The sequence below is a fragment of the Geotrypetes seraphini genome, chromosome 2, assembly GCF_902459505.1.
Source record: "Geotrypetes seraphini chromosome 2, aGeoSer1.1, whole genome shotgun sequence".
Lineage (NCBI taxonomy): Eukaryota > Metazoa > Chordata > Amphibia > Gymnophiona > Dermophiidae > Geotrypetes > Geotrypetes seraphini.
The window spans coordinates 363,372,315-363,399,269 of NC_047085.1; the positions used below are offsets into that span (position 1 = coordinate 363,372,315).

General features: G+C 44.4%; 1 protein-coding gene across 1 annotated transcript in view; it reads left to right on the forward strand.

Moving 5' to 3' along the window:
- ITGA9 (integrin subunit alpha 9) overlaps positions 1-26,955 on the forward strand; it is a 589,864-nt gene that overhangs the window by 163,635 nt on the left and 399,274 nt on the right. Inside the window, exons 12-14 of the mRNA XM_033930560.1 lie at positions 3,509-3,599; positions 9,828-9,873; positions 23,140-23,294. Coding sequence (XP_033786451.1) covers positions 3,509-3,599; positions 9,828-9,873; positions 23,140-23,294 — 292 coding nt within the window. The remainder of the gene's footprint in view (positions 1-3,508; positions 3,600-9,827; positions 9,874-23,139; positions 23,295-26,955) is intronic.

A 26,955-nucleotide genomic window follows, 5' to 3' on the forward strand; every position in this document is an offset into this window, starting at 1 on the left:
ACACCTATTAGACTTGGAACTATCTAATTTCTGTAATCTAACCGGAGTCCAAAATACTCTATGTAACAAAAAAAAACATGTTTGTCTCATAGATGCAGACTCCGTATATCTCAACCTCCAAGTCCAACCCAGTCAATTCCGATTGGTCCAGGTGTCTAAGGCCTCTCCTATGGGCGGGGCCTTAGGTGCCTGGCCCAATCAGGCCCAAGGCCCGCCATTCGGAGGATGGCCGGCTGACCGGGCTTGGGACCCATCTGTCCGTCCAACTGTGAAGTAAGTTGAGGGGGGTGTCAGTTGGGGGGATGTCAGGGTGCCGTTCGGGGGGAGATCGTGGGTTCAGGGGAGTCGATCGGGGGAGGGTCACGGAGGGTGCGCCGTGGGCAGGAGGGCCTGGGATCCCTCCTGCCTGTACTTGAGGGGGGTCACCTTCCAACAGGAAGGCTTGGGCTCCCTCCTGCCATTATTGGGGGGGTCAGGGGGTTGCACCTCGGCAGGAGGGCTTGGGCTCCCTCCTACCGGTATTGTCGGGGGATTCGGGGGATGGATCACGATTGCGGCAGGAGAGATTAGGCATCTCTCCTGCTGCAATCATTACGGTGGGGGGAAGGGGAGGGATTCTGTAATCGGTGTTGTTTTTGACAGATGCCGGTTACAGAATCCAGTTTTTAGGTGAAGGACTGTCCCCTCCTTCGCCTAAAAGGTCTTGCTTTGGGCGTTTGGGACTTGGGCAATTTTTTGGTTGATAATGTGTTATAAGTTTAGACATAGTGGTGGTCTGGCCGATTAAACTGCTGAACGTAGAGGTAGGCCATTCTCATTTTGGACGGGTTTTTTTTTTTGAGAATGGACATTTTCCCTGCTGCTACTTTCAGCGTTTAGGGGCTTAGGCCAAATGGGAACTTAGACATTTTTTTTGATTATGCCCCTCTAGGTGCTTTTGAATACTGAACTGTTCAAAGAAGTCACTTTAATGTGTGCATGCTGGAATCCTTGTAGGAATCAGCCCAAGCCAAATTCACAATTACTTTTTGATTGCTGTGTTCAAGTAGGGAACCTTTCAAGAACATTAAACCAGGCCAAGGTCTAGACATTGACAACGTAAGGCACCTGCCTAGGGTGCCAACATTTTGATAGGTCCTGGAGCCTTGCTGTTGCTGCCATGCCTCAACCCGGGCTGAATGGCACCACCCCAGAGCAGTACTCCAACAGGAAAATTCAGCTTGGGGTCTGCAAGTTCTGAAGCACTGGTGGGCCTTACTCTCTTGCATTAGTATCCATGGTGACAGGAAGGAAAGGACACTCTAGGGTCTGTCACTTTGTGGGCTCTAACAGGTTTTGTGCTGAATGTTCCTGCTTAAATTGCTGAAGCTGCTGCTGCTGCTGGACTAGGATTGCTCAACAGTAGAGTGGTGGAAGTGAGGGAGGACATGTATTAGGGTGTGAAGTTACTTGCCAGGTATGACTTCTGGGGTACCTCCCTCCCCTGTTACCTATGCGAACCCGCATTTATTTATTTAATATTTGTATTTTATTAATGTTTCAATCTTTAACAAGCATCACTTGATACAGTAATTCAGAGCATAATAAATCATCAAAGCATATATATATGATTACAAAGAACCATTTAATCATTAACTACAGACTTTTAACTAGAAAATTAAAATAAATCATATAGAATTTCAAATATTCCGATACTCTTTCTTAGACCTCAATATTGTCTAGAAAGGAACAAGAAAGTAAAATAGGGAGATCTATTATCAAATAATACTAATATATTTATGAAAAGGCTTAATGTGAATTAAACCAGCCTATTTCTTTAAAGCCATGGAGGGGCATAATAAAAAAAAAATCTAAGTCCCCTTTTGGCCTAAGGCCTTAAACGTTGAAAGTAGAAGCAGAGAAAATGTCTATTATCAAAAAAAACGTCCAAAAGGAGGGGGTCGTTGGTCGGCGGGGAGGCCGATCGGGGGCTCAGGGGAGGCGGTCGTGGGGGGGGTGTCGATTCGAGGGCAGGAGGGCCTGGGATCCCTTTTGCCCGTATTTTAGTGGGGATGGGGGGTAGGGGGGTCCATCTGGGCAGGAGGGGTTGGGCTCCCTCCTGCCTGATCTTGTAGGGGATGGGGGACCAAGCCCTCTGGCCCCATAAGACTCGGGGGGATTGGGGATCGCGGGGCAGGAGGGCTTGGCTCCCTCCTACACTGAATGTAATCAGGGTGCCGCTGGGGTAAGAGGGCTTGGGCTCCCTCTTGCCCCGAACGTAGTCGGGGTGCCACGGGCCAAGAAGGCTTGGGCTCCCTCCTGCCCTGATAGTTGGGGGGGGGGAAGGGTGGATCACGGCTGGGGAGATGAGCCATCTCTCCTGCCGCGATCATTGCTGTAGGGGGTAGGCAAGTTGCTGGGACCGGGGCCGCTGTGCCGATCACAGCAGCCACGATCAGCTCAGCAGCCCCTTTTCGGCACTTATACCTGTTTTGACTTGGTCTAAGTCAAAACGTATAAGTGATGACTAGGCAACCTGCCTAAAGTTTTGATTATACCTGCTGCATGCCTAGGTCTAGGTTGGCCCACCTCCCGCCCTTTCCCCTCCTCTAAAAACGCCTCTTTTCTCTCTGTGCGTTTAGAGGCAGGGGAAAGGCCTAAGCTGGTTTTAGATACGTCTAAAACCAGCTTTGATTATGGGTACTTGGACGATCAGGATTTTGATCGTCCAAGTAGCCATTTAGGCCACTTTTTAGACGTTTCTTTTTTAAATTATTATTATGAGCCCCATAGTTCATACATTCATTACTTTTTTTGTATCCAAAAAGTGTCGAAGTTGCTCTGGTGCAATAAACACATACTTAATCCCAGCATATTTTATTTGACACTTACAGGGGTAATTTAACAAGAAATTTGCCCCCATTTTTACTGTTTCTTCCCGCATTGCTAAAAATAATTTCCTACGGTCTTGAGTCATCTTTGTAACATCGGGGAAAATCCATATTTTTTGATCCATGAACAAATTTTGAGAAGATCGATAAAAAGCCTTCATAATTGAATTTAAGTCCTGTTCAAAGACTAAAGATATAACCAAAGTTCCACGATATTCAATCTTATGCGAACCCGCAATTTAAATTTGGCCCTGTGTTGAACACTGATCCTCTCTGGGAAAGGAAATACAAATCAGAATAAAAGGGAGTATATTAATACTGCTGTTTATTTTCACAGTCCACAGTGTGTATGCACTACTTGCCTATAATAAGCTTTGAAAGACTTTTTTTTTTATATATGCTGGCAGCAAGAAAGATAAACTTGAATAAATGACTAATCTCTGTCTCCTGTAAAGAAATTCTTCTCACACTAAGCTTCCCTCTTCCTGGTTTGTTTTTCATGTTTGAAATAGACATCAACCTTTTATACCCTCAAGTTAAGTCGAGGCCAAGCATGCTGTGAAAGACTGAGCCATGAATCTTTTTCCATCAGTTTGATTCAAATCCCGTGATTCTTTGTTCTACACTTTCTGTTTCAGAGGTTGTCTGGACAAAGGATAAACCCAGTGTTGCAGATGTTTGGCCAGTCCATATCTGGAGGAATTGATATGGATGGAAATGGGTATCCAGGTATGTTGATGGGGAGAAGATTGACTCGTTAATTGCTTTTTCCACTTAAAGTTCTTTAAAGCCCTACATGGCAATTTTCCTGCTGCTACAGATTGCCTAAGGAGTGGAGGTTGGGTCTGTTGATTTTCTTGTATGATTCTTAACTCTATGGTACATTACAGCTTTGGGTGTCTGACCTTTCTGTAGTCAGAGTTGGGTGGGCATCACCTTGTGTGAACTGGACTAATGAAACCATTGGATCCTGGACTTTTGCTTTCCTTCTTCCCCCTTCACTGTGTGCTGTGTGTTTGTGATGATGAGAACACATGATGGGCCATTTTATGGAGCAGGAAAGTAGCCTAAAGGTTAGATCAGAGACTGGTATTTGCTCTTAAAGGGAGATGCTGTAGAAAAAAAATCTCCAAGTTATGCAGGAATAAAAGGGTGGGGGGCCTTGGGAGGGAAATCAGATGTGGGAGGAGATCGGATATTGGGGAGGAGGGGTTGTGCGCAGCAGCAGTCTAATGCTTTATTTATTTTGAGTCTATTGATAAATTACATTGTGAAATTAACATATTCATTTTCTTCATAACTAAATTTTAATTGTGATTAATCAGCAGCCTGGACTAGTGTTGTACCTTGAACCTCCCCTCCCTCCCTCCCTCCTGGTGATCTGGCAGTTTTCTCTCTCCCTTTCTCCTTCAGCCCCTTTTTAAAGTTACCTTTATTGAGGCTTCTTTCACTGGTTCTGACAGACTTCCTGCAGCTGTGTTCTGCCCTCACTGAAACAGGAAGTTGCATCAGAGGAAGCAACCCAGACAAGTTTTAAAACAGGCAGGAGAGGGAGAATAGCAGGGCGAGAGAGAACTGCTGTGATCACTAGAGATAGGGTTAGAGGTACAGTTAATTTAAGACTAAAATATTGAATCATGAGATTTTCATCATCCAAGAACCCAAATTTTCATTATCCAAGAACCCAAATGTATTTCCTGTGCAAACAGCATACGATTCCTTACAGATGGGTTAAGCACCCCAACTCATGATTTGTTTTCAGAAGACATCAGTCATTTTCTTCTTTCTGCCCCCTGATCTCTCCAGGCAGCGCCCCTCTCATTATTTTTAACTCCAGCAAGCGAGTTGAGAAGATACCTTTCATCTGCATTAGATTTTTTTTTTTTTTTTGGGGGGGGGGGGATTAATTCAATCTTTTAGAGGTTTCTCTGTGCTAAAAGTTTCCTTGTCTTGGGACAACTCTACCTGGAAAAAAGCTCAGACGTTGGGGTCTGTAGCCAGGAGGACCACACTTTTAAAAGAACACCTGCCTGCTTTAACACTTGGGAGCTCGGGATTAGGTCCCCTAGAAATGCTCAACCCTGTGGAGTCAGGCGCTTGAGTTCAGGCTGATTTGACCCCGCGACTGGCCATTACTGCATTTCCCCCTGAAGAATTGTGGGAGCATAAGGGGGTCAATGGTTTCAGATTTTTGGAACCTGACTAAAAGGCAACCCAACGAGACAGACTGCTGGAGCCATCCTTACTTGTCTGAGGCAGAAATTCCTTCTCCATTTCCAGTGCGAAACTGATGCAGGCAGAGCACATATCAGGACTGTGAGTACAGCTCATTGCTATCTATGGGAAAATTGGGGTGAAACATAGAAACATAGAAACATAGAAAGTGACGGCAGATAAGGGCCAAGGCCCATCAAGTCTGCCCACACCAATGACCCTCCCCTACCTCCCTTTGCGAAGAGATCCCACCTTTCGATCCCATTTAGCTTTAAAATCAGGCACACTGCTGGCCTCAATCACCTGCATCGGAAGACCATTCCATCGATCCACCACCCTCTCGGTGAAGAAGTATTTCCTGGTGTCGCCATGCAATGTCCCTCCCCTGATTTTCCATGGATGCCCTCGTGTTGACGTGGGTTCCTTGAAGAAGAAGATATCCTCCCCCACCTCGATACGGCGCGTGAGGTACTTGAATGTCTCTATCATGTCCCCCCTCTCCCTGCGTTCCTCTAGGGAGTAGAGCTGCAATTTATTCAGCCGTTCCTCATACGGGAGATCCCTGAGCCCCGTGACCATCCGTGTGGCCATTCGCTGGACCGATTCAAGTCTCAGCACATCTTTGCGGTAATGTGGTCTCCAGAATTGTACACAGTATTCCAGATGGGGTCTCACCATGGACCTATATAATGGCATTATGACTTTGGGCTTATGGCTAACGAAACTCCTTCGTATGCAACCCATGATTTGTCTGGCTTTAGATGAAGCTTTCTCCACCTGAGTTGCAGTCTTCATGTCCTCACTGATGATCACCCCTAAGTCTCGTTCCGCTACAGTTCTCTCCAGGATCTCACCATTAAGAGTGTAAGTCTTACATGGATTTTTGTTGCCAAGGTGCATGACCTTGCATTTTTTGGCATTGAAGTTTAGTTGCCAGGTCCTGGACCAATTCTCCAGTAGGAGGAGGTCGTGTGCCATACTGTCGGTCTTGGGTTTGTTGTCAGGTCCTGTTGTGTTCTTGTCCACTATATTGCATAATTTGGCGTCATCGGCGAATAACGTTAATTTACCCTGAAGCCCCTCAGCCAAGTCTCTTATGAAGATGTTGAACAAGATTGGGCCCAAGACCGAGCCCTGCGGCACTCCACTTATCACCTCTGTCGTTTCGGAGGGGGAGCCATTCACCACCACCCTCTGAAGTCTACCTCCTAGCCAATCCCCCACCCATGTAGTCAAGGTATCTCCCAAACCTATAGAGCTCATCTTGCTCAACAACCTGCGGTGTGGTACGCTATCGAATGCTTTGCTGAAATCTAAGTACACGACGTCCAGGGACTCCCCAATATCCAGCTTCCTCGTCACCCAGTCAAAGAAGCTGATCAGGTTGGATTGACAGGACCTCCCCTTTGTAAACCCATGTTGACGGGGATCTCGCAGATTCCCCTCGTTAAGGACCATATCCAATTGGTGTTTGATTAGAGTTTCCATTAGTTTGCTTACTATTGATGTGAGACTCACTGGTCTGTAGTTCGCAGCCTCCGTCCTGCTTCCCTTTTTGTGGAGTGGATCTGATCTAGGCAAAACTAAGGGTTTCTGAGGCTGACCCAAGGATCCTTCACCTCAGAAATCCTATTCTGAGTAATTTTGAACTTTTAGTTTTGCTCCAACAGGCTGTTTTTTGGTGCCCGAATGCTGCCTCTGCGGCTATCGTGGATTTCCTGATTTTATTTTAAAAGCTGCCTCCTGCTTCAGATTGCTTCATTTTTGGTGGAAATCAATTGTTATGAGCCCCTCAGGTGGTTTAGATTCCATATCATGCCAGTTTTTCACTGGATGGTTGGCTGCCATGTTCCACGTGCCATGGGGCATGCAAGGGGGAGGGGGTGGGAGCTTAGTCCTTTCTGGTCATTCCACAGGTCAGGAAGGGCATAAAGCTTGAGATTTGGGTCACAAAGCCCAGATAGAACCTCTAAACCGTGACTTGGCATCGCCAGCGAACCAGCTTTGCATAGATGCCCCTGACCCTGAGAGCAGACGTGGTAGACTGACAGAGCTCCTTGGGAATTCCAGGTCAGGTCTTTGACCCTGATTTTCTGACTTTGATGTATGCAGCTTATTAAGTACACAAAAGGATGTTGGCTCAGTATGTGAGCAATGCTCAGAGGAGTTTTCCTCCACAGAGCGAGGTCATACGGTAGCCGCTAGAGCTGTAGGATCTGGAGGTCCAATCAGAAAGGGACTGGGACAGTTTGGGGTTGGATACGATTCCACTACTATCCCATCATGCGTCCTCCTTGGAGAAGTCAATCTGGAGCAGGTGATTAGGGGATTGATGATTATCCTTGACCAAGAAGAGGATCCGACATTGCGCAGGCTATTTAAACCTGCAGATCTAACTGAGGTTATTACAATTTCCCTGCAGGAGATGGATCTTGAGTCCCTGTAGGTTTCTTCTGCCCAGCTCTCGTTGCTTAGCAGCAGTAAGTCACAGTCCACATGCTTTCCTTCACACTTGGAGATTACCTGGATGATAACGTATCACTGGGATTCACCAGAGGGTCCACTATTGGGGGGCCAAAGTGATGATGAAATTTTATGCCAAGGCTTCTTATTTCCAACTATTGTTTACTAACGGCTGTACCCTAGAAAATCTGTTCCAGTTATTCGAGATAAGTTTTGTTGCATATATTTAATTCTGGACAGTGTTCGAAATATATTTGTATGGTTTTCATGCCAGTGGCAAATTATGTTGTTTTCACTATTGTAGCCTTCATACATAAGTTTATTGGTGTGGAGCCCGAAATTCAACAAGTTTATATTGAAGAATTTTCTCTATTTTTGAATGATTGAATTATATTTATATTGTGGAGTTTTTTTCATTTCAGTGATGATACAGGTTCCTTTGGGTACCTTGCATCCCAGGAACCACTGTATTGAGGTTTGTTTTTCTGCAAAATTTACCATATTTTTCGCTCCATTAAATGTACCTGACCATAAGATTCACCCTAGGTTTAGAGGAGGAAAACAAGAAAAAAAAACATTCTGAACCAAATTCTCCCTGCCAGGCTCTGCACCCAACCCCACACTCCTTGTCTAGCTCTGCACCCTGTCCCCCCTCTCTGCCAGGCTCTGTACCCTGTCCTCCCTCTGGTGATCTAGTGGTAGGCCAGGACAGGACAGGCAGGCCTAATGGCTGGCAAACAGGTAGGGACAGGGCACAGGGCAAGCTGGCCTAGTGGCTGGCAGGCAGGTAGGGACAGGGCACAGGGCAGGCAGGCCTAGTGGTTGGCAGGCAGGTAGGGCCAGGGCATAGGGCAGGCAGGGACAGGGTAGGCAGGTAGGGACAGAGCAAGCAGGCAGGCAGGGACAGGGGACAGGGTGGGTGGGTAGGTAGGCAGGCAGGCCTCTCCCCCCCAGGCAGGCAGCAGGAAAGCCCCTGCCTCTCCCTCTCCCCTCCCTATTTTTAATTCGGCAGGCAGGCAGGCCCCAGCCTCTCCCTCCTTCCTCCCAGGCAGGCAGCAGGCAGGCCCCAGCCTCTCCCTCCTTCCTCCCAGGCAGGCAGCAGGCAGGCCCCGGCCTTTCCCTCCTCCCTCCCTATTTTTAATTCGGCAGGGCAGGCAGGCAGGCCCTGTCCTCTCCCTCCTCACCCCCCAAGCAGGCGGCAGGCAGCAGGCAGGCCCCAGCCATCTTCCTCCTCTCCCCCCCCCCCGCCATCCCCTGCACATGCCTTTTTTTTTTTTTAAACTTTTGGCGCTCTCCTTCACTGGACATGGCGCCTTCCCTCGCTGAGAGTGGCACACAAGGCTGGCTGGCTGCCTGGTCCCCCTCACTTCCCCCTAGAATGGATGACGCGGCTGCCTTCACTTCTGTTCTCTCGCAGCATAGTGGCGCACCAGGTTGCCTGGTGTACCGCTATGCCGTGAGAGAACAGAAGAGGAGGCAGCTGCATCAGCCGTCAGTTCTCGAGGGAAGTGGCGTGAGCCATTCAGCCGTGTCCAGCGAGGGAGGGCGGCAGCATTAAAATAAGGTAACGGGGGAGGGGGCGCTTTGGGTTTTCGCTCCATAAGATGCTCTCCTACTTTTTTGGGGGGGAAAAAATGCATCTAATGAAGCGAAAAATTCGGTATTGATTATTTTTTATGACTTAATTTTTTTGTTTGAATGATTGTGGGTGCTTCCTCCAATATTTGTTAGCAGTGTTTTTTTGATATATTGGTGTGACCTACATAATGTACAGACAGCTGAGGAATATCTTTAGCAAGCCTCAGAACCCACCCTGGGTCAGATTTCCGTGGATTTCCTGTGGGCTTTAAATTGGTTTCACAGGAAAAGATTGACAGATTTTCAATGCTATTAGTGGGGAAATCCACTCTCTTTCTACAAGGTTTAATTTTATTTTTCAAATTCTGAAGTACAACTAGTTTGAATTCACTTGGAAGCAGTCTCTATGTTTTCTGGTTGCAGAAGCAACTGATTGACTTTATGCATCCCAAGAAGACTGGCAAGCCGCCAGTTTTTCATATTCTGAATTCTTTACATATGTTCATGTTTCTGCTAAATTTTATTTTTTTGTTACCATGCAACATAATCACAGCTGACTATGACTTAAATGCATGTGACCATATGTATCTAAACCATAGTGGTAGTGACAGATATGTCTGCTGGAATAAGTTAAGCTGGGCAATGGCTTGTTGCCTGCATTTGTTAAGCTGTTGTCTTAACATGATAAATCATTCCTTGTAGATATAACCATCGGAGCTTTCATGTCGGACAGTGTGGTGCTGCTAAGGTAAGAGTGAACAAACCTCTTATCTTTCTTATAAATTTTGCTCATTTTACTTGACATTGTGTCAGACTGTGGTTGAGTAATTGCAGTTGGCTGCATTTATAATGAATTTTGCTATATAAGAATTAAAGCTTTGAGAATGAAACCTCTTAAATCACAGAGCTCTATAAAGGCAAGAAATAACATAAATGTGCAAACTCTCAGATTCTATATAGGCTGCCCAAAGTTGGGCATGCAAATTAGGGAGCGGATCACAGATCCACACACAGACTAATTCGTTTTGAGCCTTTATCATTCAATAATTGGTGTTAATTTGGGTTTGCACTTGGATCTGACTTGCATCCTATTCTGTAACATAAGCACCTAAATTCTATACAGGTATTACAGAATTCAAAAGGGATGTGGCCATGAGAGGGCTGGGGGGGGATCAAGGATGTTAGGCATGATGTCATACAATAGAATGAATTGCGCATCTAACTGCCATAAATTGGGCGCCAGCAATTACACCAGGTTGTAAATGCTGGCACCAGTATTTCCTCTAAGCCATGGAAACAGATTTTTCTGCTATCATATTTCTATGTTTCTATGGTGGTAGATGTGTGGAACAGATAGAGTGTGAGCCCACCAGGACCGTTAGGGAAAAATGTTTACGTACCTGAATGTAAACCACTTAGGCTACAAGTCGTATATAAATAAATAGTGGAGACAAAGACTGTGTCTGAATTCAAGATAGCGTGGGACAGGCATGTGGGATCTCTTAGGGAGAGGAGGAGATAGTGGATGCTGTGGTTGATCAGAACGGATAGGCCATTTGGCTTTTATCTGCCATCATGTTTCTATGTGTTGTGAGCAGGCCTGAGGAGAGGGGGGTGCCCAATGAAGCTTGGGGGAGGGTGTGTGTGCCTAATGAAGCTCAGGGGGGCCCAATGAAGCTCGGGGGGGGGGGGGGCCCAGTGAAGCCCAAGAAACATCACGATTGTTAGAAAATTTTGTGTAAAATTTTGTATAAGGTCCCACACACCTTCTTTGTACCAGAGCCCGGATTTTCTCTCGGCGGCCCTCGTTGTGAGAAGCAGCTGGTGTGGGCTGGGCTGGTGGTGGTGGTGGTGAGGGGGGATGCAAAGATGAGCAATTTCTGAAAATTATACCTAATTATTTTAAAAAATTCAGAACTTAAATTATTTCTATTGAACTGGAAAGAAAACATAAAGATGTACATAAAATATATGTATGCTCATATACATATTAAAACAATATGAAAAAGTAACAAATAGGAATACAGTGATGTGAAAAAGTTTTAACCTCCCTGCATTCTGATTTCCCCTATTATTGCAATATGTCACACTGCACCAGAACCTTGTAATTTACCTAGCAGTGTTTTTGGCCTCCAGGCTTCAGCTCTATTAGCCTTTAGTTTGCTGATTACCAAACATGGCCAGAGCAGCCAGCTGAGAACTAGGGAAGCCAGGGCTCAAATTCCACTGATGTTGCTTGAGATCTTGGACAAATCACTTAACCATCCATTACCTTAGATACAAAACTTAAAAATTATAAGCCGTCCAGTGTCATGAAAAATATCTACTGTAGTTGAATATAACTTGCCTGAGCCATTACTGAGAAAGATATGATCTAAATCCAAATCCAATACCAGGTATTATGTGAACTTAAGTAATAAAAAACACTACAAATGTCACTCAGGACTTATAGAGCAATTCCAACATACAATGATAGCAGTAACTTCCACAAGTTCCACAAGCACCTACCTAGGTAAAGATAGTACCAAAAACACTGAACTGACCACTAAAACATCAAACCTTTTGGAAATCTAAACAAACCAGATTAAAACAGATCAATCATGCAATCAGTGCTAACAGAAAACCATGTCTCTTTCAAATATGCAGAACACAGATCTTCACCCAATGTAGAATAACTAATCGCAACATAAAAATTAAACTGAACCCCTAAGAAGCTAGACTCATCATACATTGCAATGTGTGTGTCCCTGTTTTGTGCAAAATGTAATGACAGCAGACTGACATATTCTAACCACTATATGATAAATTAACATGCAAATAGAACAAAAAATGGAAAATGATACTGCTTTATTGGACTAGATGTATTTTTCAGTTAGTTTTCAGAGGCCAAAACCTTCTTTCTCATCAGAACAGTATACCTCTATTATGGTATCCGGTTCTGACCCAAGGAAGGATATTTTGGTCTCTAAAGTTAGTCAAAAAAGTATTAAAATTAATCCAATAAAAAGATAACACATTTCCATTTTCTATTTTTACTTTTTAATGTTTATTAGCACAGCTACCACACTACTTTATCTTGAACTAAAAATAAAATCCTTCTTCTACCCAGTGGCATAGTGAAGGTAGGAGGCACCTGGGTGATGGTGCCCCACCAACATCTCCAGCCCCCATGTTTATTCCCCGCCCCCTCCCCCGCCATGTATGCGCCTTCTCTTCCCCTCCCGTACCTTACGAACAGCAGGTTTAGGATGCTGCTCGCACTGGAAAAGAACCAAAGTGGTACAGGGAGGGTGGTGGAGAGAAGGAGAGGCGCTGGTGCCCCAACCAGGATGGTGCCTGGGGGAGGTCCACTCTCACCCCCCTTACTACACCACTGTTACTACCCTAGTATGGCTATTTACTTTTTAAAATTGTTTTGGTACCAGTTTCTGGTTTATAGCATCTCCCCTTTCGCTTCCCCCTTCCATCTTCTCCCTCCTCTCTGTTTCCCCCTAACATCTACCCTTTCTCTCTCTCCTGTTCTATCCAGAATCTGTCTACCCCACTTCAATACGGCATCTGCCCCCTTCTCTCCTCTTCCATCCTTATCTTCCTTTTGTCTGTCTACCATCTAGTATCAGGAACCTCTCTTGTTTTCCCCCACTTCATCTAGCATCTCCCCTTTCACTTCCCCCTTCCATCATCTCCCCCTTTTGTCTTTTCCCCATATCATCTGCCCTCTTTCTCTCCTCTTTTCTCTCCAGTACCTGTCCTCTCTCCCCTTCTATAAAACATCTACCCTTTCCATCAGTATCTGCTAGTCTCTCTCCCCTTTCATATAGCATCAAACTCCTCTCTCTTTCCATCCAGTGTCTTCCTCTCTCTCACCTCCTCCCCCTTCTATCACATTTCTCTCTGACAACGCGGCTGCTGCTTGCTGCTGCTTCTTATGCCGTGTAGCAAGAGCAGTACATCTCCTACTATCTCCCATGGTCACCCCAGCCACTGTTGCTGCTCCTCCAAATGAGCAGCAGCAGTCGCTAAACAGCTTACCTCGCTCTCCTGCGGGACCGTTAAATAGCTCTCCTGTGGGTCGCTAAACAGCTTACCTCGCTCTCCTGCAGGACCGCACATGCAGCCTTAGTCCCCATAGCTGCCGGTCATGCCACCTCTAATGTCCTCTTCCGATTCCACGGCAGAGCCAGCTGCTGATCATACTGAGGCTGCGAGTACGGCCCCGTGGGGGAGTGAGGCAAGCTGTTTTGCCACTGCTGCTGCTCATTTGGAGAGATCGCAGCAGCGGCTAGGATGACAGTAGGTGGGAGGTGGGGAAGTGCTGCTCCTGGTACTTGGCAGTCCTAAATTGCTGCTCGGGGTCTTCAAAAGAGGTGTGTAGCCACACAACGTAGAGGGAACATTAGCTGGCACCCAAAGATAGGCACAATACCCATGTTAAAATAGTATTCTGCAAAGGGTGCCCTTCGCAGATTATTATCTTAGCATGGATCTTGTGTAGAATTCTATCCCCCCAAATGTGTAAGTTTTACGATGTAGTCTGGCTTTCTTTGGAAAATCATATACAGCTATAACTGCATGCATCCCTTCAACTTATGATAACAAGCAGAGGGTTAATAGTTTACCTCCTGTACCAGAGTACAGGGATGAAGGCAATATCTTGTTGTTCAGTGTTTAGAGAATTAGAATTTTACCATGAATGAACAATCAAGCGTATTCTGGCTGAGAGCTCCCAGAGCGCCAAAAATATCAAAGTTGTCCATAATTAGGCAAAAGTAACTGCTCCTATTTTACCTGATATGTTAATAGCATAATATCATTTAAAACATTGTTAGAAATGTATAACATGACTTTAGCATTATTACATTGCTTTATAGTTTATTAAAACTTGCTACGCCACATAGGACTATCATATAGATCTCAGTCTAAAACAGGTATTAAATTGAAAAGAACTACAATAATTATAGGAGAGTATATGCATTCCTGACAGTGGAGAGAGTAAAGGAAAGGTCAAGGAGGTTAGGAGGCAAAGGAAGGAGGCAGGAAAGAAAACAGAAAGATCGGCAGTTGTCAAGATACCTAAGCTTAAGTTGGGTCTGGATTGATTTTAAATGCAGAATTGAACAGCCAGGTTTTAAGGGCAACTTCAAAAGCTTTAAAGGATAATTTGTCTCAGATGTGAAGTGGAAGAGGGTTTCAGAGATTAGGGCACAGTGAAGTAAAGAGCAGTGTCTAGTGGTATCAAGTTGTGCCAATTCGGGATCCAGCAAAACTAAGCTATGCTCATTTATAGAGCAGAGAAGTCTAACAGCAATATAAGGAATTGTGAAAGATGCTAAATAATCTGGGAGACCTGCTCTGTGAGCTTTAAATATAAGAGATATTTGTTTGAATATTATATGCTGTTCAATAGGAAGCCAGTGATGAAGCTGTAACAATGGGGAAGCTGTAATGTGCTAATTAGGGCCACTTTTGTCAGTGGGCAAAAGGGACAGCTGCCCTGGATAGAAGGGATTCCAGGTGCTCAATTTCCTATGGAAGAAGGGCCATTGGATGCCATGGCCAAGTCTAGGGTTTGGTCTGGGCTGATTTTGCCCCACCCCACCCATCTATTGCTGTTTGTACCATACCTCTGAGTTCAGTTCCACAGCAGCAGTAAAAAAGGACCAGGCTCAACACCAGCGATAATTTAAGCAATGGGAAGCCTTTGAGCCTATGCTGGTTCGGCCCTCTCTGATGTGTTCTGTATGTATCAGAGGGAGCGGGATCAGCAGGACCTTTGTAAGCACATGGGCTCCAAGGTTCCCAGGCACTTAAACTATTGCTGGTCTTGGTCCTTTTTTTATTCCCGCTGTGGGCTCAGAGTCAAAGGCCCGGAAGCATCAGCAGAAAGGAGAGAGATAGATTTGAAGGGAAATGCAGGACTTCTGGGGAAAGGAGGGATGGGGTGGTGATGGACTCGGGAAGATAAGGAGCTAGAGAGAAGGGATGATGTTGGATGGGTGCGAGGGAAGAAAGAGAGTAGTGGAAAGAAGAGAGGCAGAGGAGGAAGAAATCCAGAGCATGGATGGATAGAGAGGAGGAAATGCTGCACATAGATGGAGGAGAAAAGAAGAAAAGGAAAACTAGATTTGAGATGGAGACAGAAAAATGGAAAAAAGCTGAATGTGCTAAAATTGGATGTAGGACAAGAAGTGAAGGAGGAGAGAAAAGAAGTATCGAGTGAAAAGGAGGCCTTGGAAACAGAGTTAAGAGCACAGACAGAGGGAAGCAAAACCAAAGACTGGAACCAACATGATAAAAAAAAAAAAATAAAATCACCAGACAACAAAGATAGACTAAATTATTGTATTTTGATTTTAGTGATTGGAATATGCCCATTTTGATAATTTTACATCTATTGTCTTTTGCACTGTACAGGCAGTTTTGGCTTAATCATTAGAACAGGGGAGACACTGGCTCAGGGTGACAGTGATAAAGGGCACTAAAATTCCCAGCCTCTGATTTCACTTTTTCCCAATGGTTACGCTTTCTCTTCCTCTTCCTCCCTATGGGTCCAGCATCTATCCTTTTCTCTCTCTACCCCAAGCCCAATCTGTCTCTTTTCCCTCTCTGCACCCTCATTCTCACTATCTGGCATCATTCTCCCCCCCCCCCCCAATCCTGTACAAGCTGCTGGTAGCGCAACCTGAAGATAGGCTGCCTTTGCTCAGACACTGAATCTTTCCTCTGCCGTGTCTTCACCCACAGGAATTACATCAGAGGAACTTGCTGCTGATACTGGTAACTCACGCACAGTTTTCAGAACCATGGGGGAGAGAGGAGAAGGAGCAATGACAGTCCTGTGGGGAGAGGAGAGAGCCCTTCCTAATTCCCCTTCCTCCTTTCATTGTCATGACTTCTTTATTCCCCCTCCTGCTGATATTAACCATCCCCAATCTCTCCCCAAGCCAATGAATCCCTTAATACCACACCACTCCCTTCCTCATCCACTACCCTCTCTGCCCTAAAGATCCAATACTTTCTCCCTCTCATTTGGTCATCCCCTCTCTCCCCGCGTATTCCTCACCCATGTCATAGCAGCAGCTTCTCCCTCTCCTCCCCTCCCCTCCCCTTACCCATATCTTCTTCCTCCTTCTCTTTCTCTCCACTGGGGACATCAACCCCAATCCCAGTCTTCCCAACCAACTCCCATCCTACTACTAAAGTCCTCCCTACTCCTATGGGCCAACTCGAAATACTACCAACCTTTTTCTATTCCTCTCCTCCCCATCTCCTCCCTGCCCTTCTTTTTTGCCCCATGGAATGCCTGCTTCGTTCCCAAAAAGCTTGCCTATATCCACGATCTCTTCGCCTGCTCGCACTAATAGAGACCTGGATCCGCCCTGACGACTTTAGTTCTGCTGATGCCCTGTGTCATGGAGGCTACCTTTTCTCCCACACCCCTCACCAAGTTGGTCAAGGAGGAGGTGTTGGGCTGCTACTCTCACCCTCTTGCAGATTTCAATCCCTTCTCCCACCACAATCTCAACACTCTCCCTCCTTTGAAGTCCATTCCATCCATCTATTTGCTCCCCTTCCTCTCCGAGTAGCAGTCATGTACCGAACCCCCAATACATCCCACCCTTCCTCGACTTCTACTCCTAGCTCTCCTTTCTTGAGCCCTCATCTCTTTCCTTCATACTTGGCAACTTCAACATCCGTGTCAATGACCCCTCCACCTCCTTTGCTTCGTGGTTTCTTGCTCTAACATCCTCATTCAGTCTCCAGCTGTGCTCCACCACCCCTACACACCAGAATGGACACTGTCTAGTCCTCCAACTGCTCAACCACTAAATTCTCCAATACCCATCCTCCCCTCTCTGATCATCATCTGCTAATGTTTACAGTTCATCACCCCACCCCTCAGACCCGGCCAATTGCCACCAATACATTCTGGAACTTTCAGGCTATTGATCCTGGAGCCCTCTCTGCCACTGTCTCATTCCTCTCCTCAACTACTGTATCACACAAGACTGTCAACGAAGCCATCCTCTCCTATAATGCCATCCTCTCCTCTGCTCTAGATACTCTCACTCCTCCAATTTCAAGCCCTGTTAGGTGTGCCAAACCCCAACTCTGTCTGACCCCCAGCATCTGCTACCTGTGCTCCTATGTCCACTCTGCCGAATGCCTCTGGCTCAAATCCCATGCACATGCTGACTTCAAATTCATATTGATATCATTCCAGTCAACCCGCTGTCTTGCCAAATAAGAATATTATACCCACTTAACCACCTCTCTTAGTTCCGGCCCTCACTGTCACTTTATCACACTAAACTCCCTACTCAAAGCACCCTCACCTCCTATGGCCCCTTCAATTTCTCCCCAGACTATGGCAGAGATCTTAAACTAAACTAAACTAAACCTTAAGTTTGTATACTGCATCATCTCCACAGAAGTAGAGCTCGGCACGGTTTACAGTAATTGGTATAGAAAGAAACTACAATGAAAAGTAGAAGGGCTTAGAAAGAGAGGTTTAGAGGGAATTAGTAAATCGATCCAGAAGAGCGTGTGGCGCAGTGGTTAAAGCTACAGCCTCAGCACCCTGAGGTTGGAGGTTAAAACCACGCTGCTCCTCGTGACCCTGGGCAAGTCACTTAATCCTCCCATTGCCCCAGGTACATTAGATAGATTGTGAGCCTGCCAGGACAGATAGGGAAAAATTCTTGAGTACCTGAATAAATTAATGTAAACCGTTCTGAGCTCCCTTGGGAGAACGGTATAGAAAATTGAATAAATAAATAAATTCACCTTGAGCTTTCAAACAGGCTGTCTCCCCCTCCTTTCCCTCCAATCTGCTCCTTCTGCTAACCTCCCCTCAACACCTACTATCCTCTGAGATCACTGAAGAGGAAACCACATTTCTTCCCTCATCTTCCAAACCCACACTACCTGCTCCTCTGATCCGATTCCTATTCACCTACTCAGCGCTATCTCTCCCACTGTCATCCCTCCCATACATCATCATTTCACATTTGCGCATGCACTGATGCCCTCCAGACACAGCCATTGATCTTAATGGTTTTTGAAACCCAGACAAACTGCTGTGTTTTGAAAATCCGTTCGGACGCCTGGACAGTCCTCTAAAAAGAGGCCATGGTCGGGCAAATTTGGACATCTAGTTACCCTAGGTAGGCCTGGAAATCATTACTAATTGGGCAGAAATAGGACTGCTTTTTATGCAGTTCTATTTGCTTGGCTAGATATGTGAGCACCAGCACTGGTGCCCACATATGTTCTGACTTTGCCCTGAGCACCCCAGACTACCCTGTTACCAGCCAGGGTGGTCCGAGCCAATATTCAGCAGAACTACCTGGTTAAGTGCCAGTGAATTTCGGCAGATGGCCTGTTCAGCATGGTTTAAACAGCAGGAGCCCCTCCTGACTACTTAAACCATACTGAATATCAATCTAGTAGTTCTAAGGCCTGTATCTGGTAAAATCTAGAGGTGATGATACCCTTTGGCTGAAAAATTCCATTGAACAATATAAAGTAAGCTTGAAGTCCAAACCTTTCCAGCCGAGTGACTTTTGAATGTGTACAAGATGCCCTCCGATAATCACTTCATTTAAATTCACACAACAAAGGAGCATGCGCCACACAATTAAGCGGAGCGTTGTCAAGTCAGAGTCTGATTTGACAATACTCCATTTAATTGTATGATGTATGCTCCTTTGCTGTGTGAATTTGAATGAGGCATGTTTGGAAGCAAAGCAGCAGGCCATTTTCATTTCTATTTTTTAATGTTTGGAGGGCTGTGCAAAATGGTAAATTGTTTAGAAAAAAAAAAATTAATTCCTGGCAGTACATAACTGAGTGTCTGCTGAGCTGACTGAACATCTTTTTTGTAGTAGGAACATGGGGCCAAAGTGTCGCATGCTGAGTATCTCCAGGTACTTGGCAACATTGCCTGCCTGCGGAATTTCTATGGAGCCGAGGTCAGAATATTTAAACTCTTTGGGCCCGTTTGAAATTTCATTTCTGGAAAAATTACCTTGTAAGCAAATAAGCGAAGTTATCAAAACAAATGAGGACTTTCAAAAATTGCAGAAAGACCTTAGGAAATGGGAAGATAGGGCATCCAAAAGGCTAATGAAATTTAATGTGAACAAATGCAAAGTGATGCACATTGGGAAGAATAATCTGTCATACTTACCTCATGCTAGGGTCTATTTTAGGAGTCAGCACCCAAGAAAAAGATCTGGGTGTCATTGTAGATACTACGCTGAAATCTTCTGCCCAGTGTGTGGCTGCGGCAAAAAAGCAAACAGGATGCCAGGAATTATTAGGAAAGGGATGGTAAATATGATAGAAAATATTATAATGCCTCTGTGTCGCACCATGGTGTGTCCTCACTTTGAGTATTGTTCACAATTCTGTTCGCTGTATCTCAAACGAGATATAGCAGAATTAGAAAAGGTTCAAAGAAGAGCAACCAAAATGATATAGGAGATGGAACTCCTTTTGTATGAGGAAAGACTAGAGAGGTTGGAGCCCCTCAGCTTGGAAAAGAGATGGCTGAGTGGGGATATGATTGAGGTCTGCAAAATGCTAGGTGATGTAGAACAGGTAAAAGTGAATCAATTTTTCACCCTTTCAAAAATTGCAAAAACAAGGGGACAAACAATACATGGGAATATTTATAAACCAAATAGGAGGATGTGTTGTTTTGCTGAAAGAATCGTTAAGTTCTGGAGCTCATTGCCAGAGAATGTGATTAGCGGTTAGCATAGCTGGGTTTAAGAAGGGTTTGGATAAGTTCCTGGAGGAAAAGTCCATAGCGTGCTGTTGAGATGGACATAGGGGAAGCCACTGCTTGGCATGGATCAGTAGCATGGAATGTTGTTTCTGTTTGGATTTCTGCCAGATATTTGTGACCTGGATTGGCCACCGTTGGCTAGATGGACCATTGGTCTGACTCAGTATAGTTGTTCTTATAGTTGGCTTTCAAATTTGGGTTGAGTTTTATCATCAATGGTATATACTAAAAGGATAATTTATCACAGTATTATGCTTAAACACTGTTCTGTAAATAGCACAAGGCTCATTGTTGTCGCCAGTGCTTTTCAACTTATATCTGATGCCTTTAGCAGTTTTATTAGGAAGTCAGAGATGGAAATTTCATATGTGATGACATCCAGTGATGGGTTTTTTTTTTAATGAAGGATGATCCACACTGAGTAATGTCTGATTTCAATCATAAATTGTGCCTGTTGGACAAATGACTAGCGGACCATGATTTAGTGCTTCATGTTGAAAAATCTGTAGCACTTTAGTTGTGTGCAAAGAGGCCACTGTCTGCTCAGCCAGTGTTGCAAGGTAAACTGATTCCCCTCACGTTGCTAACTCTTTGAAGTTTGATAAACAAATTGGGCATGTTGTGAGATCATGTTATTTCCAGTTATGAAAGTTTTGCCTATTGAAAATTTTGTTGGTCTAAAACTAATCTGGTCAAATTGGTACAGTGCATGCTTTTGTGACCAGCAGTCCAGATCACTGTAATTCTCTATGTCAGGTTTGTCCAACCTGTTTCTATCAGGGGGGCCACATTTTATATTTTGTAACATTTGGAGGGCCAAAACACACACTGTTAATTTTTGCTATATACTTCGTCAAATAGTAGCCAATCTCTTTCTGTCTTATCAACCCGCAGCCTTCATCCAGTCTATTTGCTTTCTTTCATGTATCCCCTAGGCTTTGCCCAGTCTCTTTCCCCTCACCTGGCTTCAGTTGCAGAACTTCCTGTTTCCCCATTGTGACTCGGTTCTCTGCAAGACTGAGCTGTATGGTGCCGTAAGTTTGGTTGGTCTCATGGTTTCAGGTCTCATTAGACTTGAAACTGCGAGACCAATCTAAACTTCTTGCACTGCTCAGCTCACACTTACAAAGATCTGAGTCATGGGTGGGGGAGGAGGAAACAGGATAAGCACCACATCAATTACCAAGCTTTTGAAGGCCAGAAAAAAGCAAATGGAGGGCTGGGTTCTGGCCCCAGGGCCATAGGTTGGACAAACCTGCTCTATATCAAGGTCTTACAAAGACTAGTCTAAAGAAACTTCAGTTGGTTCAGAATACAACAGTTCATTTGGTGACCAATAGCAATACTTTTGATCATATAACACCTGTTTTGAAAGACTTGCACTGGTTACCAGTCTCTGCCAGGATTACATTTGAGATGCCATATTTGGTGTTTAAGGCTCTTTGGAAGCACCAGTGAATTTAAGGGACAAATTATCAAAACAGCAATATTACTGACTCATCACAGCCCTGTTTGCTGCAGCTTCCATTGCTTCAAGTCGTGAAATTAACTTCCACAAGAAACGGGACCTTTTGCTACATTAGATCTTTTTTATGGAAATCTACCTGCTGAAGTGAACAGTTTAACTAGCTATCTTGGGTTTCATAAGAATCTCAAAACATGGATTTTTGAGAATGTTTTTGTTGGATCGTAGACACATTTGTAGTTAATTTTCAACTGTGACGATTGCTGATTACTTAACATGACTGGTTAAACTGGAACGCTCTTCCGGAGTCTGTCATAGGGGAAAACACCCTCCAGGGATTCAAGACAAAGTTAGACAAGTTCCTTCTGAACCGGAACGAGCTCAGGTAGGGCTAGTTTCAGGGCACTGATCTTTGATCAGAGGGCCGCCGTGTGAGCGGACTGCTGGGCACGATGGACCACTGGTCTGACCCAGCGGCGGCAATTCTTATGTTCTAAACAATCCTTCTGTTCAGTTTGTTTTGAATTGTGGTTTTGATTGTTTTATTGTGAACTGTTTTAGAAGTTAATTATGATAAGCGGTATATTAAGTAAGTGAACCTCCCTTTTATAAAATCGTGCCAGCGGCTGCCGCTGTGATAACTGACCCAAGGCCCATAAGGATTTAAAGGACTTCAGGGATTTTGCCGTGTGGCAGTTGGTAGTGAGCTTTTGTGTCCCTGCTGTCCTAAAGGCAGAGATATCAGGGAAATTTGGTAAAACTGCCTTGGAGATCCATTAGGAATGCCACCGTATTGAAGTCTCTGATGACCTCCCAGTCTTGATGCTGTTGTAATTCTACTGCACTTTAGTGAAAGGGCCCCTAAGTTTATTCAGTTTGGAATCAATCTGGAATGTTCTGCAAGAAAGGTAAATTTCAAAATATCAATGTCCTGGTCACAAAAGCAAAGTTTGAGGGGAATGATAGCCATTTTCTATACTTTTGTGGCACAGGCAATTAAGAAAGAACACTTATTACCTAGGAACAACAACAAAAAAATTGTTTCATAGTGTTATAGTGTTTCTGTGAACTTCTTAAGTGATATTTTGTTCACTAAATGGCCAAAAATGACATAATTATTGGCTAAACTTTTCGTGAGTTAGACTGTAGTTTAGAAACTCAATACATCCTTCTGGGTATATGTCATTCCAAGTGTTAGGAGAAGTGACCTGGTGATTAAAGCAGCGGTTCTTGACACAGTCCTCTGGACACACTAAACCAGGCTGGTTTTCAAGATACCCAGCAAAGAATATGCATGAGACATTTTCATTCAGCGTAGGCAGTGCTTGCAAATTTATCTCATGCATATTTATTGTGGGTTTCCTGAAAACCTGACCAGGTTTAGAACCGCTGGGTTAGAGCAATAGGCAGAGGAACAGGTAGGCCAGAGTTCAAATCCTACTGTTGCCAATACTCCTTATAACCATGGGCAAGTCACTTTATCGTCCATTGCTGCAGAAATCCACATAGATTGCAAGCTTTTCTGGACCTGAATACTTCTCACCACTGTACAACATGGTCTATGATTAGTCCCCTATAAAAATGATAAATATTACTACTATGATTATGATCTATGCATGCCAGTGACTAGTTGAAAAATCAGCATTGTGAATATGTTTTTTTTCATGTTTGTTTAAAATCAAATGTCTACTCCTCTTCCTTAATTTGTAATTAGTGGCATATTATACTGAGTTTTCTTTGTTTGCTTGCTGCAGAGTTAGACCTGTCATTACTGTGGATGTCTCCATCTTCCTACCTCCATCTATCAACATCACAGCTCCCCAGTGCCATGACGGTCTACAAAACGTGAACTGCTTCAATGTTACAGCCTGCTTTCGGTTTAATGGCAAACATGTTCCTGGAGAAATAGGTAACACACATGTGGCCTACTTATGGGACTGACAAAGTTCTGTCTTCTCAGACATCTTTTTCTTCTACCTGTTTCTCTGCATCTTTCTAATTCTTTGTGTCTTTCTATATCTTTTTATTTATATATGTGTGTTAATACATATGTGGAAACTATCCCAACTTTGTTTGTTGGTCTGAAAACTTTTCATCAGCCCCTCGTATATGGGAGGAGCCTTTGGCATCTGAGCCAGTCAGGGCCTTAAGCCTCTCCACGGTAAAGAGGCAGGCATGCTGGCTGGAGGGAGTAGGCATCCATCTGGCTGGACTTTCTTCAAAAAGGTATAGGGGGAAGGTGTCGGGGAAGGTTTAGGGGTATCACGGGGTGTTGAGGTTCAGAGGTTGGGTGCTTGGGGCGCTTAGGTTGTGTGTCAAGGGATGGTGTTGGGGGTTTGGGGAGTTGTTGACAGGAGGGAGTGGGCATCCCTCCTGCCGGCCTTCATTTGGGGAGGGGGGTTAGGGGATTTGAAAGGGTCAGAGACATTTGGCAGTGGGCATCCCTTCTTCCGATTTCAGGTGTACTTGTCGGGGAGATCCTCTGCCACAGCTGGCTTAGCTGATCGCAGCAGGAGTCCCCCCCCAATCAGCTGAGCCGCAGGACTCTTTGAAGCACAGCTTCGAGTAGTGCTGCCGGCTCAGCTTATAGGTGATTCCCTTGACGTGATCAGCTGATGGTAAGGGATCCCTCATCAAAGATAGGCGGCTGAGAATTTGACTGAAAATTGCCAACCACATTGCATTTAGTTACATAGCACATTATAGCTGTGGTTCTCACACCAATCCTTGGGCCGGATATACCCATCCAGGATATCCATAGTGGATATGCATGAGATAGATTTGCAAGCACTGTCTCACTAGTATGTAAATCTGCCTCATGCATATTCCATTGTGGTTATCCTGAAAATCCATCTGGATGGATGTGCCCCCAAGGGCTGGGTTGAGAAACACTGCCTTATGGACTAGCAGGCTAGTAGCATTAAGACAGGACAGGACCTCCTTTTAAGGTATGCCTGAAAACCTGGCTGTTCAGGCATATTCATAGTAGCTGAGAGCTGACTGAATCCCCTTCCCTCCTTGATACCCAGATGGTTCTTATTTATTTATTTAAGTTATTTATATGCCACCTGTTAATTGTCTAAGTGGTTTACATTCGGGTACTCAGTCGATTTTCTCTGTGAAACGCTGGGAGCAGCAATTTCCTGTGTCATAAATTTGGGGGCGGAGCTTTGGAATGAAAAACCGCGAATAACCGAAACTGCGGTTAACGAAACCGCGAATACGGAGGGGGAAGTGTATTAATCATATTTGCCAAACAGTAATGTCTTCAGGCTTTTTCTAAAGGCAAAGTAGGAGATGGAAGTTGACATAATATTAACAAGTTGTTTATCCCATATACCAACCTGGATCGAAAGCAACTTACTAAATAATTGTTTATAGACACAGCCTTTGAAAGATGGAAAATCAAAAAATCATAAGCTGCGTAAATGTTTCCTCTCGGCAAATACAAAATGGTCAAAAAGATAGCTGGGTAGTACCAACTAGTGTTGAATTAGTATTGGATAGTTTGCACTTGGAGAGTTAGACATGAATATAAAATGCTCATTAAAAAAAAAAAAAGAGGTTAGTACATGACATTCCTTCTATAAGCAGCTAAAAAGATTAATCTTTTTCTGTCGTCTTTGTCTTCAGATGTCAGACAGAATGAACTGGAAATACTGTAGTTTGCAAAGATGGGAAACTAAAACTGTGACTTCTTGGCAGTTTGTTTTCCTGTGGCGGGAGGCTTTGGAATTCACGCAGTGCAAAGGCCCCCCCTTTGCAAATCAGGTTTTCCGATGAAATGATATCATGGGAAAGGGCTAAAAAAAATACTTGTTTTGAAAACATAAAAACTTCTGGGTAGGTTGGTGAAGTCTAATCAAAACCAGCAACTCTGGCTTGTGGGAGGCTTTTCAGTACAGATGGCTTGCACTTAAAAAATTATTTCTGACACATCATTTCAGTGCATAGGTTTAGTATCATTGTGACATACAAGTGGTTTTAAAAATAGATCAATTTTATTGATTTTGAGAGCTGGGATTTACAGCTGCCCTGGAGTCTGGCCAGAAGGTTACCAGTGATATAAGTGTATAATGAAGGTAGATTAATTTTACTGAGCATAGCTCTCTATTTGGAGATAAAGTTAGACACAGGCTCTAGAGTTCATAATTATCATTGGTAAACCAAAGGTTGTAGTCAAGGATGGGGTAAATCACCTGCTTCAGTATGATAAGACTTCTACAGGAATGGTTACACTTTACTGAGTGGTACAGATTGTACTTAAAAGGGCTGTACTAAAAGTGGGCATAACTTTTAATCAACTGACATAGATCATTCAGATTGCACATGATAGTAGAGTTTAACTCTTCCTCTATATATAGATACTACGCAACATAGTCTCCATCACAAGCAATACATTTGCGCCATCGTTGAACTCAATTCTCAAATCCTTTGAAAAAATTCAGTTGTGCACTATCGTGCCCACTTCTTCACAGCCCCTTCACCTTGTCTGTGTCATTCCACTACTACTTATCACTTATATAGCACTGAAAGGTGTACTCAGTGCTGTACATTTTGACATTATTAGACGGTCCTTTCTCGAAAGAGCTTACAATCTAACTTGGACAGACACACATGACTATCCTTCATTTGACCAAACAGGTGGAAGTTGGAGGGTGCCAGATCCTGGCTGTATGGTGGATGGGGGACCATTGATCGTCTGATTTGTTGCCAAAGATGTGTGTGGCCATGCATTGTCAAGGTAAATGTGGATCGTTTCCAGATTCTTATTCAGTCTCTTCTTCCTAATGGCTTCACTCACTGGTCGTGGTACAGCCATGTTTCAGAAAATCAAGGAGAATGATGCCCTTGTCATCCCAAAAAACATTCACCATGACTTTCTCTCCTTATTTCCTTCAAATCGAGTATCAACTGCTGAGCTACCCAGATTGCACACACTTTCCAATACCCTAAGTCTTCCAACATCTTCTGTATTGCATTGTGACCTCAGTCCGGTTGTGCAGCAAGCTCTCAGATTGTGCAAATGAATTCATCAACTCGCTGATGATTCGTGTCAGAAATCACAGTGGATGGTCTCCCATTGCATGGTTTGTCCTCTATGCTGATTTCCCCTTCTTTAAACTTCTTCATCCGTCTGTCCATATTGCTCTTGTCAATGGGGCATCTCCGTAAACATTCTGTAGCCTTCTGTGGATGTCAGACAGCCCCTTCTTCATCAGAACTCAATAACGGCGCATTGCTTCTGCCTGGAACCCAGTATTCACTTGCATTGAAGAAAAAGATTCTGAAACACCTATATAGAGGAAGAGTTACTCTACCAACATGTGCGATTTGAATGAACCTAAGTCCGTTAATAAAAAAGTTAGGCCCATTTTTGCATAACATTCCATGGCACAGTGGTTAAAACTATAGGCTCAGCACCCTGAGGTTGTGGGTTCAAATCCACGCTGCTCCTTGTGACCCTGGGCAAGTCACTTAATCCCTCCATTGCCCCAGGTATGTTAGATAGATTGTGAGCCTGCCGGGACAGAGAGGGAAAACTGCTTGAGTACTTGAATAAATGCATG